This window comes from Neovison vison, chromosome 2, assembly GCF_020171115.1.
Source record: "Neovison vison isolate M4711 chromosome 2, ASM_NN_V1, whole genome shotgun sequence".
Taxonomy (NCBI): domain Eukaryota; kingdom Metazoa; phylum Chordata; class Mammalia; order Carnivora; family Mustelidae; genus Neogale; species Neogale vison.
In genome coordinates this window covers 108,165,111-108,178,090 of record NC_058092.1, presented here as the reverse complement: position 1 = coordinate 108,178,090, position 12,980 = coordinate 108,165,111, and the positions used below count along the sequence as shown (strand labels likewise).

The 12,980-nt window shown below is 45.0% G+C and overlaps 1 protein-coding gene across 1 annotated transcript; it reads left to right on the top strand.

Annotated features, from left to right (window-relative positions):
* The first annotated feature begins 3,241 nt into the window (after positions 1–3,241).
* Positions 3,242–7,458, top strand: MRPL9 (mitochondrial ribosomal protein L9). Its single transcript, XM_044239254.1, has 7 exons — positions 3,242–3,379; positions 3,542–3,698; positions 4,147–4,271; positions 4,486–4,536; positions 6,135–6,236; positions 6,743–6,826; positions 6,941–7,458. The coding sequence occupies exons 1-7, from the start codon at positions 3,263–3,265 to the stop codon at positions 7,073–7,075; spliced, it is 771 nt and encodes a 256-aa protein (XP_044095189.1). The 5' UTR covers positions 3,242–3,262; the 3' UTR covers positions 7,076–7,458.
* The last annotated feature ends 5,522 nt before the right edge of the window (positions 7,459–12,980 follow it).

Below are 12,980 nucleotides of genomic sequence, written 5' to 3'. Positions count from 1 at the left end.
CAACCTGTAACAAGGCAGTTTCTCAGTTCAGTGCCTCCCTGCGGCAAAGTGAGGTTCAGAGAGGGTGGCAGAGGTTCACACAACCTGGTGTCATTGTGACCCGGTGGGTACTATGACATGGGCAAGGGGTCAGCCCTTATGTCACTTCAGGACTCCACTCTGCTGCTCCCCTACCCCACCCCACCAACCCCCTTAACTATGGCTCCTATTTATCTAGTAAGTACTTCATAGCAGTTCCAGTTATTAGAATACTTAAGTTTCTGTACTGATTGGAAAACAGGTTCACCTGAGCACCTATCCAGTGCACCCAACCTGGCTCCTTATTCTGGCATATACATGCATGTGTGTGCATACTCTCCTGTAACACACATGTATACACATTGCACTTAAGCCATTAACTGGTTGGTGTCTTTAACACTGAAGGCTTCGGAGGCCCTAATGCAATGTCTGACCTGATACGTTGGTTCCCAGTTCCTATCAATTCAATGTTTTTATTATATCCCTACCTTTAATAACCCAGGGGTACTACACATGGTTGAATTATATCATTGCCTTGTAGGGTAGACATTGCGAACAGCCTCCAGGAGCCAGGACAGCTAATGGAAGTAGCTGCTGGGTGGGGCTGTAGCAAAGTGGAAAGCTCAACTCAGCTCTGTCCAGTTGGAGAAATGCAGACTCAGTGGTCCCAGATCGTGTGATTTTTCTTAACTCTGTGTGTGTGTGTGTGTGTGTGTGTGTAAAGGATTTTATTTGACAGAGACAGTGAGAGAGGGAATACAAATGAAGGAATGGGAGAGGGAGAAGCAGTTCCCCTGCCGAGCAGGGAGCCCATTGTGGGGCTCAATGCAGGGCTGGATCCCAGGACCCTGGGACCATGACCAGAACTGAAAGCAGACCCTTAACAACGGAGCACCCAGGTGCCCCCGTATGATTTTTCAACATAAAATGGAAAGATGGATTTTTGTGTTAAATTCCTCCAAATGTTAACTAGGGGCTATAACTCAAAAAAGAATAACTGTTAATGAAAAAAAAAAAAAAGGCAACACTGTGAGCAAAATTTGATTCTGGGGCTACCAGTTTGAAACCTCTGCATAGTCATTCACTCACCCATTCAACAAATATTGATTGAGGGCCTACTGAAAGCCAGGCAATATTCTAGGCGCTTGGGATACACCAGTAAACAAAACAAAGACCCCTGCTTAATGGAACTTAACTTCTAACAGTGAGAAGACAGGGGCACCTGGGTGGCTCAGTTAAGTGCCCTGACTCTTGATTTTGTGGGGCTCCCCCAATCAGCAGGAAGTCTGTCTCCCTCCCTCTTTCTCCCTGTTGCACTCTCTCTCTCTCTAATAAATCTGAAACAGTGAGAAGACAAACTATAAACATAAAATTTAGTATGTTAGATGATAAGTGCTATGGAGAAAAGATGATAAAGGAAAATTATGAGTGTGAAGGGGTTAGGCAGCCTGGAGAAATAAGTAGGGTGATCCACATGGGTCTCAATGAAAAGATAACATTTAATCAAAGACTTAAAGGTGGGGGGAGTTAGCCAAGCCAACATCTGGGGGTGAGAGCATTCCATGCCTAAGCTACAGCTAGTGCAAACGCCCTGAGGAGAAAGTGCCTGAGTGTTCTCAAGAAACTGGGAGGCCATGGTGTAAGCTGTGAGGAAAGGAGGAGATGAAGTCAAACAGCTAACGGGGCAGATTAGGGAGGCCCTGTAGACGACTGTATGGCCCTTTTATTCTGACTAAAGGGGGAAGTCACTGCAAAGTTTTGAGTAGGGGGATAACATGATCTGATGTATGTTTTTTTTTTTTTAAAGATCCTGACTGTTGTGTTGTAAATAAATTGCAGAGCACTAAGGCAGATTTGCCAACAAACTACTGCAGTGATCCAGAAGAAAGATGGTGTCTTACTCCAGGCTGAAGCATTAGAGGTGGTGGGAAGTAGTGGGATTCTGGAAACAGTTTAAAGATAGAACCCCCAGAATTTCTGGGAGTCTGAGAAAAATAAGTTGAGTCCAAGAACTGAAAGAACAGTTTCAGTTTCCATCAACTGAGATGGGGAAGGCCGCAGATGAGGCAGTTTGAGGCAGGGTAGAGATGGGTTTGATTTGAAGCACGTTAACTTTAAATTGTCCATTAGATAAATAAGAAGACAAATAAGCAGCAGGCTATTCAAGTCTGAGTTTAGGAGAAGTCTAGGAGAGAGAAAGAACTTTGGAAATCACGAAGACTGAATGAGATCAAAGCAGGGGTGTATACTGAAAAGAGTCAAGATCCAAAGACTGTCCTTGGGGCACTCCAAGTTAAGTTTGGAGAAAAGGAGAAATCAGCAAAGCAAACTGTGAAGAAAACTGGTGAAGTTGGAAGACAACATAAACAAAACTGGTGTCCCGGAAGCTAAGTGAGGCAAGTGTAATTAGGAGAAATGAGGACGTTTAAGGGTCAAATAACAGGATGCACAGAACACCTTTACGCAATCTCTGATGCCAAACAGACCCTGTTCACTCCATGTATGTGGTCTTCTCTCGGGTAGGAAGATTCTCCACAGAACAGTCTGGACCCTGCTGCTAAGGGAGCAGAAGGCAAGCTGGGGACAAAGCACAAGCTGGGGTGGGGGTTGTGGGTTGTCAGCTTGTACTTTCTCCTTTGTGCCTTCTGCTCCCTCACCACTGCCATACTTTCCTTTTTCTGTGGCTTATCTCCCTTGCGATTTAGAATTCTTTAAATACTAGCTGGAGTACCACAGTTGTAAAGATTAAGGGTAGGCCTCCTCCTGGCTGTCCACAGTTTTCCAGAGGATCCCATCTCTCCCCCATTTTAGGAAGATCTCAAGTAAGGAAAACTGAGCGCAGCAACCCTCTTCCCTTGGCATCCAGTTATCACAGAATGCCACAGCCGCAAATGACCTCAAAGCCACAAGAAATAAACCAAAGCCCCCATTTTAAAGATAAAGTGAAGCCAAGAGGGAGACGGTGTCTTTCTCCGGTTCATGCCATGATCTGTCAGGGCGTCCCTGCTCGGAAAAGAAACAGGGAGGAAGGAGTGAGGAAAACGCCGAATCACGGATCATTGCCTTAGCTCCCGAAGCTCCCTACCGCCAGGAGGCGGTTAGGCAACCCTCGGACCGGGGCCGGATCTGCTCCTCCGCTTCGCCAGCCGGAGAGGCGGCAGCTCAGGCGCGCCGCGGGCAGCCGCTGGGGCCTTTCCTGCGCCGGCGCTGGGGTCCTCTTCCATTCTCCCTCGGCGCTGGGAACATGGCGGCGGCCGCGGGGAGAGCGTTTCTGCGAGGAATAGTGCGGGGCCTGCTGCTCCCGCGACTCGCAGGGGGCACGCCCGGCCCGGAGCGCGACTTCAGCCTCTCTCACAATCGGGTGAGGGCCACCTCTGAGCACAGGGAGTCCTCGCCTCTGGTGGGGCTCTTTACGCCCAAATACCGTTCTGGGGGGCCGCGGCTTGGCAAGGGCTGTTCCGGCGGCTGAGGGCGGCAGGGGGTTTTCCGGGAGACTCGCTCACCCTCCGTCCCCGGCTGCCAGGGCACAGTCATCGTGGAGCGCTGGTGGAAGGTGCCGCTGGCCGGAGAGGGCCGGAAGCCGCGCCTACGCCGGCGACACCGGGTCTATAAGCTGGTAGAGGACACGAAACACGGGCCCAAAGGCAGCCTGGAGCTCATACTCACGCAGTCCGTGGAAGGTGAGGCCTGGTAAAGATACTTCCTATCTTAGGTTGGCTCTCTTTGGCATCAGCTTTTCCCTGCCGTCCCCCCTTAGCTGTTTTCGTCCTTACTCTACTTTGTAGAAATGAGCTGCTGTATATTTGAGAAGAAGCCATAACAAGTACTATGATTGTGCCCTCGCGTTCCTGCATAGAGAAACATGCAACAGTGCAAGGAGGGAAAAGGAGGCCTAATAGCATGTGCTACAGTTACTGAGATCCTGTGATGGGACAGCTCTCACTTTGTACAGGGAATATTAAATTTCTAAATCAGGCCCAGAGAAACTAATTAGAAGTTTCTAAGTGTTCTTAGTGAATATTAGCATTTTTTCTAGAATAAGCGCTATGAGGGAATAATAGCTGCTTCTTTCTTTGATTCTTTGCTCCTTAAACAGGAGTCTGATCCAGTATCTGTTCTCATTGGTAGGACTTGGAGTCCGGGGTGACCTGGTCTCAGTGAAGAAATCTTTGGGCCGGAATCAACTACTGCCTCAAGGTCTGGCTGTATATGCCTCCCCTGAAAACAAGAAACTGTTTGAGGAGGAGAAATTGGTGAGCGCAAGGAAGGCAGAGGGGCTTGGAGGAATAAAAATCATAAGATTTCTTCTTGCAACTTTCTTTCCTTTGCTATCTAACTTAAAAATGAAATAGAGATTAGAAGTACAAGAATCCAGAAACTCAGCCTGTATCCAGCATAGTAAATTCAATATTTATCATGGACTCATATTTTTTTTTCTTTTTTCTCATCTTTAACTTTCTTTTTTAGCTGAGACAAGAAGGAAAATTAGAGAAGATCCAGACCAGGGCAGGTGAGATGGTGAGTAAAAACATAGAAAGTTGTTACTTGTCACCTAAGGATTCACCATTTTCTTCCTGAGAGGCTCCTTGATTTCCTTGAAATCTCCTGATTGCAGAGACAAGTGTAGGAGAAAGGGGAAATGTTTGGCTGCCATAACTGGTATTGAGACCTCCTGGGAGAGCCTCACTTGTTGGGTGATGTGCCCTTATTGAGGAGGGCCCCAATCCGATTACCAGGGGACCCATGGAAAAATGGAAGATGAGGATTCTGCCTCCAAGGATATTTACAGATAAGTCACAGAGAACATAGGCACATGAGAAGGTGATCAGTAACCTCAAGGCAGTAGATTATAAGAATGACATGGATCAAAAAGGGTTAGGGTGACTGGAGAGGACTTTTCTTCAGATGGGATTGAATTGGGCCTTGTGGGATTAGTAGGCTTTGGATAGAACAGGACAGTGGGAAAGGTATCAAGGGAAAAAAAGTATAGGTGGTTCAGGCATTATTTTAACATGGAAAGTAGAACCAGTCTAGCAAAACCAGAGGACTTACATAGGGTAATATTACAAAACATATGGCTGGAAAGAAGGTTGGGGTGAGATTTGCAAAACATTTTGAATCCTCAGCTAATGAATTTATACTTCATTCTTTAAGCAGGGAGAAATTGTTAATGGGGTAGGGGTAGGGGTAGGACTGAAGGGCCAAAAGTATTGGGTTAATATGGTCTGTGAAAGTTATTCTATCCTGGGGCACCTGGTTGGTTCGGTTGGTTAAGCGTCCGACTTGATTTCCTCTTAGGTCATGATTTCAGGGTTGTTAAATCAAACCCCATGTCGGGCTTTTTGCTCTACGTGGAACCTGCTTAATATTCTCTCTCTCCTTATACCCCTCCTCACTCATGCATGCTGTCTCTCTCTCTCAAAAAGAAAAGAAAAAGTCAGTCTCATCTGAGATACACCACTGGTCCCCATTGATAGGTCTAACTTTGACATGGCCTGTTTCTCCTTGCTTAGGAACAGCCAGGTATAGGTGGCCTTCTCCTCCAAAGTTTCACTAAAACATCTTCCTACAAAATCAGCCTTGAGACAATGGCTCAGTCAATTGGGCATCTGCCTTCAGCTCAGGTCATGGCTTTCGGGTCCTGGGATTGAGTCCCACCTTGGGTTCCCTGCTGGGCAGGGAGCCTGCTTCTCCCTCTCTCTCTGCCTGCCATTCCCCCTGCTTGTGCTGTCAAATAAATAGATTTTTAAAAAGAAGAATATTCTCCCTCCCAGTCACCTTCCCTATATGCTTGTGAGGCAGAAATTGTGCCCTTTTCCTGAACCCAGACCTTATGCTTCTTGCTAACGTGTTTCTTCTCCTTTGATTGCAACTCTAACGTATCTCTTGTTTTGTTTTGTTTTGTTTTTTAAGATTTTATTTATTTATTTGTCAGAGAGAGAGAGAGAACAGAGTGGCAGGCAGAGTCAGAGGGAGAGGCAGGCTCCCTGCGGGGCAAGGAGGCCAATGTGGGACTCAATCCCAGGACGCTGGGATCATGACCTGACCCGAAGGCAGCTGCTTAACCAACTGAGCCACCCAGGCATCCCATATCTCTTGTTTATAATTCCTATCAGACAGTGAAATTTCTGAGAAGCTGTCATCTGGAGGTGGGGATGAAGAATAACGTCAAATGGGAACTAAACCCTGAAATAGTTGCCCGCCATTTCTTCAAAAATGTGAGTGTTCCCAAATACTGCTGTACCTCTGAGGGTAGAAGCTTCCCCGGGAATGAGGCCAACGATTGATCTGTTAGGAAAGGGTGTAATCGTACAGCTGGAGTTAGGGAAAGTGTTGTTTGGTTGCAGGGGTTGTGGGAGGGAAATGGCTATGGACTAAGTGTGGCCAGAATTTGAAGGCAGATTGGAAAAGATGGTGGAATCATTTATTTCCTCTCTAGATAGGGAAAACCTAGGAAATGTGACTCACTGGGGAGTTTGTACTTTTGTGAAGTGATTTTCAGTCTCAAGACCTGTTTTTCCTTGGTGAATCCTCCTCCTTTTCTGAGAAATTGGGACCAAGTTTCTCTTCTCTTATCTCTGGAGGTCTGTGCCCTCCCAAGGAATCAGTCAGTGTAAACTCAAGTTTTTTTCATTCCTTTACAGGAAACTCCAGAACCTCCTTTGAGGTTGCCTACAGTTGCATCAATGTAAACAGATCTCTTTTTGGTTGTGACTTTTTGCAGCTTGGTGTTGTGGTCGCCCCACATGCATTAAAGTTACCAGAAGAGCCTATTACGCAGTGGGGGGAGTACTGGTGTGAGGTGACGGTGAGTGTGTCACATATGGTCTCCTCTTTCTGGCTGGTGAAAAGGTGGGATTGGATGGTAGTAGCTCTTATCTGCCCAACTGACCTCTGAAGATTCCTGTCATTTTGTGTGCAGGTAAACGGACTTGACACTGTGAAGGTACCTATGTCTGTGGTGAACTTTGAGAGGCCTAAGACCAAAAGATACAAGTACTGGTTAGCCCGGCAGGCTGCCAAGGAAATGGCCCCCACCAGCTCCCAGATGATCTAACCCTTCTGACCCTCAGAAGCAGAAGAGCAGAATCAGAGGAGCAGGGAGCAACAATGGGCCAGCACCCTGATACCACTCCCAGCTCTGACCAAATAATGAAATTTAGAGAGCATGTGGGGACATGAGCCTAAACTGCACATACACATTGAATCCACCATATCTCCTACCTCCGTGCTTGCCTGTTACTACATCCGGCCTTACCGGGCAGTCCTGCTCGCAGGCTACCAGGCTGTAGATTGAACAGATGGAAACAGTCTAGATCCTGTTTGGCCTGGAATTTGTTGGAACAAGTGGAAGAGCTAGCCACGGTCTCCAGGAATGGTCCCACATACAGACTGAGCATTTGTATCTCAAGAGGAAATAAAGAGGTTTTGCTCTTTTTATTTTTTGGTGTTTTTACAACAGTGATACAATATGCACAACAGTTACTTTTATGCAGTTAGGATCGAACACCACCGCACCTTTATGTTTACTTTTCTGTCCGCTACAAATGGGGCTGTGTATGGTCTTTAAGTGTTTGTGTGCATGTTTTGATAAATTTTAAATTTCTAATTTTCCAATTTTTTTTTGATTGTAGCATACTTGACACACCATGTTATGTTAGTCTTAGGTGTATGGCATAATGATTGGATAATTCTGTATGTTCTCCTGTGCCTGCCCAAGTCTGGTTGCCATTTGTCACCATGCAGTGCTATTATAATACCACTGACTATAAGCTTGTGTTCTTTTTAGATGTTGTTTACCAGGCTTGAGTAGACTGGGGATAGGACAACCAAGTAGGTTGTCCTCTGGAACTTTAGTGCTAAAAAGGAAGGAAGAAGTATTAGGGTCCGTAATCAAAGGAGTGAGACTAATACAAAGCGAAGGTCAAGTAAAGCTTTATTTCATGCCGAGCATCAAGAATCAAACTGACCAGTCAGGGCCATCTCTTGCAAAGAGGTGACCCCTCCCAGCTTCACAGACTTAACTTTTATAGAGGTAGTTTAGTCGGGCTATACACAGGTGGCCAATGAGATTGCAATACACAGAGAAAACTGCAGTCATGCTAGGTCTGCCACACACACAAAAAAACTGGTAGGTTACACACAGGTGGCCAATTGAATTTTAATTTACCCTGGTAGATATATGCACACCCCACTGACTGGATGTCTTGACCTGACCTGACCTGCCCTTGTATCTAGGCTTTGCAAGTAAGTTCCTCTGGGAGGGGCAGGGTCAATCTAAGTTGACTGCCTAGACAACAAAACGGCACCCTCTGATTAAGTAGGCCCTTACATTTGAAGAGGATGCATTTGCAGGCTAGATCCCATGGGTGCTGTGGGCAAAGGACTTAAGCAAATAGGCTTCAGTTTTAAGAGTTATTTTTTTAGGTATATTGATAAAGTCAAGAAGATGAATAAGCACAATGGATTCTACTTTTTTCTTTTTAAAGATTTTATTTATTTGACAGAGATCACAAGTAGGCAGAGAGGGGGAAGTAGGCTCTCCACCAAGCAGAGTGCCTAATGTGGGGCTCCATCCCAGGACCCTGAGATCATGACCCAAGCTGAAGGCAGAGGCTTAACCCACTTGAGCCACACAGGTGCCCTGGATTCTGCTTTTCTAAAGGGATCCAAATAAGGCCTAAGGATAATTGCTGGGAGAAAATGAAGCTGAGATGAAAGAAATTTAAGGAGAACTTTTGTTTCTATAACCAGCCCCTGAAATTATGAAAAAGATGGTATCTTGGTTTCTAGACCAGGGTTATGATATAGGGCTAGTCACTGGGTAATTATGGAATAGGGATCTTGAGGGGAGATAAGGGAAGTAGATAGCTCTGCATAAATTCAAGGTCCATGAGTGGAAAAAAGACCAACAGTTGACAAATGGATTATGATACTCACTCAAATATACTGCGAGGTCACACAATTTAGGAAAGGTAAAGAAGAGACCATTGACTCTGCTATCCTTACTAGAAGCTCAGAGACTTGTTTTTGTCCTACTGTTCGAGCTCATCTACCACTCCGAGTCAGGTAAGTAACTTTCATTCACATGAGGCTATCCCAGCTAATAGAGGTTTATCATCAGTTGCACTGATAATTGTAGCCAGCCTCACACTGGCCAGACTCCATAACTCAAGTATGCCACTGGTGTTGTTGGAAATTTGCCATTTCAGTGATCTCCATCCCTACAGTAAAGATGAAAAACTCATTTAACAACATCTTTCCATACCACCACCATTAGCAACGTGAAGCTCTCTGAAATTGCCTGAGCAACAGGCACAACATTCCACACAGGTAATCCCGAAGTGTTTCTATTTTAATTTGCTATAATGTGAGTTCCTGGTGAAACAGACTGAATTGGAAATTTGTTTTCAGGAAGTGTATGGATGGGGAGTCAAGGAAGCAGGACTGGGTAGAGGGGGAGGGGGAGCTGAGTGGTCTCAACAAAGACCTTGGTGTCTCACACTCAAGCTAGGATCGCTGTGCAGAAATGTGTAACCTATTGAGGCAAGTGGCCAGACATGTACCCCCACGTGGACCCTGAAAGGGCCATGTGCTCAGGTGAGATGACTGACTACAGGTGAAGGTAGTTCCCAGGAGGAACTCAGATAAGAGCTTTCAGCATTCTCAGCAACTTCAGTCCTGGAGCGGGAAATTGGGGCCCACTGTAAGTCTCCACTACAGTCCACCTTTTGTGACTTTCAGATCCATTTACTTCGTAAGTTCTGAAATGATCTCTTTGGGATTCTGATAGGCCCCTTTTCCTGGGAAAACACAGGGGAAGGTCTGGGACAGCTCACAGCCCCTGCTGCTACAGCTTGTCCTGTCTGCAGGGGTATTTATCCTCTTTCCACTCTACTCTCCATTTAGATTCCTAGCTACACCCCCTTAACTTGTACTTCTAGTCCAAAGAGGTTACCTGATAAAGTACCTGGTCATTGTGCCCTTTGCAGGCCTTGACTGCACCTGTCCGTGTATGATCAAAATTGATAGCAGTATCAGAACACTATTCCCAGAACACTGTGAAATATGCTGTCTGTAGACCCCAAAGAGGTTTACCAGGCAGTGTGTGCCCTTCCTAGTAGTGAGATGGGAGATATAAAATTTCTCCTTTACTTTGGAGGGAATGTCCTGGCATGGTCCAGACCACTGGACCTCTAAAAACATCATTGAATATTCACAGGTTTATGTACCTCCAGTCTCTAATGTACTTGCATTTCTTGTTTGTCCTGTACAATGACCATGATGACATCGGTGTGATAAGGTGATACTTTGTGGAATGCCCAGATGGTCTAGGTGATAGGATGACGGGGTGGGATGCTTTACATGGTCCAAGTGCAAGACTAAATCTATATTACTGCTCGTCCCACTAGTGAAAGCAAATTTTTTATGATACTCTTTCCTATAGAGATGGAAAGGAATGTATTGCTCAAAATAATGGCTGCCTGTTGCATACCTGAGGCTGTGTTAATCTGCTCTAGCAAAGACACCACATTTAGCACAGCCGATTACTTGTTGAAAATTACTTGGTTGAGATGGTCATAATCCAGGAACAGTCTGGTTTTACCAGGGACCAGGCTAGTGAATCAAATAGCCTTATGATGGGACCACCTTCTTGAAGACGTTCAAGAAGGCCACTGATGTGATAGTTTTTATTTATTATCTTGGCCTGAGATGGTAGAGGCAGCTTCAAGAGCTTCATGCTCTCATACCGTGTCATGGTTAACGTAGGTCTGCCAACTCTCAAATATGTCCATCTCAGTACTCATTAAGGACCAGTGAAATGACTGCTAGGTGGATCTATGAACCCAGCAGAACCACTGAGAGCCAGACCTGAGTCTGGAGTATTTGACACCCTGTCTCCATACACTGCCACTCTAACGGGGACATATGATGCTTTAGATCTGTGGACATCAATATCAGATAGGGTTCTGTAGCAGGTACTTCTTCAAATGGTCAAATACTCGTCTTTTTCCAGTATGTACTGTGCAAACAAATCGTCATGAGTCCTTATGGGAGAAGACAGGGAATTACTATCTTACACACTCGTCACACTGTTTCAAGGTCCTATCTCCTAGGGCCTTAGCCTCTTACATCAGTTGTTCCAGCTGAAAATCTGGCTCAGAAAGACTTCCACTTCTACCCATGAAGTGATCACAGCTATAGAAATCACCTTCCCAATATAAATAACCAAAAACACAGACAAAATTATACATGTTTGTGGATGTTGAAAAGCAGGTAGTGCAGAACTCCATTAAATGAGAAGAGGAAAATAAATGAGGTGAGCTGAGCCGTCCAATTGCCTCAGTTTATTGCATAGAGGTATTTTCCTGCACTGCAGTGAGGGAGCCTAAATAAAGCCAGAGATTAGAGCTGGTGGAGGGTCATGAAGTCCCCACCTTTCCCTCCCATGCCAAAGCAGTTCACAGAAAGTTAAAACAGAAGTTTAACAAATATTGTGAAAATGCTACCTAAAGCAATCTACACATTTAATGCAATTCCTATTAAAATCCCATCCATTTTTTTCAAAGAAATGGAACAAATAATCCTAAAATTTATATGGAACCAGAAAAGACCTCGAATAGCCAAAGGAATATTGAAAAAGAAAGCCAAAGTTGGTGGCATCACAATTCCGGACTTCAAGCTCTATTACAAAGCTGTCGTCATCAAGACAGTATGGTACTGGCACAAAAACAGACACATAGATCAATGGAACAGAATAGAGAGCCCAGAAATAGACCCTTAATTCTCTGGTCAACTACTCTTCAACAAAGCAGAATTGGACAGCCACATGCGGAAAAATGAAATTGGACCATTTCCTTACACCACACACGAAAATAGACTCAAAATGGATGAAAGACCTCAATGTGAGACAGGAATCCATCAAAATCCTCGAGGAGAACACAGGCAGCAACCTCTTCGACCTCAACCGCAGCAACTTCTTCCTAGGAACATCACCAAAGGCAAGGGAAGCAAGGGCAAACGTGAACTATTGGGACTTCATCAAGATCAAAAGCTTTTGCACAGCAAAGAAAACAGTTAACAAAACCAAAAGACAACTGACAGAATGGGAGAAGATATTTGCAAACGACATATCAGATAAGGGCTAGTACCCAAAATCTATAAAGAGCTTAGCAAACTCAACACCCGAAGAACAAATAATCCAATCAAGAAATAGGCAGAGGACATGAACAGACATTTCTGTAAAGAAGACATCCAGATGGCCAACAGACACATGAAAAAGTGCTCCACATCACTCGGCATCAGGGAAATACAAATCAAAACCACAATGAGATATCACCTCACACCAGTCAGAATGGCTAAAATTAACAAGTCAGGAAATGACAGATGCTGGCGAGGATGCGGAGAAAGGGGAACCCTCCTACACTGTTGGTGGGAATGCAAGCTGGTGCAACCACTCTAGAAAACCGCATGGAGGTTCCTCGAAAAGTTGAAACTAGAGCTACCCTATAACCCAGCAATTGCACTACTGGGTATTTACCCTAAAGATACAAACGTAGTGATCTGAAGGGGCTCGTGTACCCGAATGTTTATAGCAGCAATGTCCACAATAGCCAAACTATGGAAACAACCTAGATGTCCATCAATAGATGAATGGATAAAGAAGATCTGGTGTATATCTACAATAGAATGCTATGCAGCCATCAAAAGAAATGAAATCTTGCCATTTGCGACAATGTGGATGGAACTAGAGGGTATTATGCTTAGCAAAATAAGTCAATTGGAAAAAGAACAATCATATGATCTCCCTGATATGAGGAAGTGGAGAAGCAACATGGGGGGTTTGGGGGATAGGAAAAGAATAAATGAAACAAGATGGGATTGGGAGGGAAACAAACCATAGGAGACTCTTAATGTCACAAAACAAACTGAGGGTTGCCAGGGGTAGGGGTGTAGGGAGA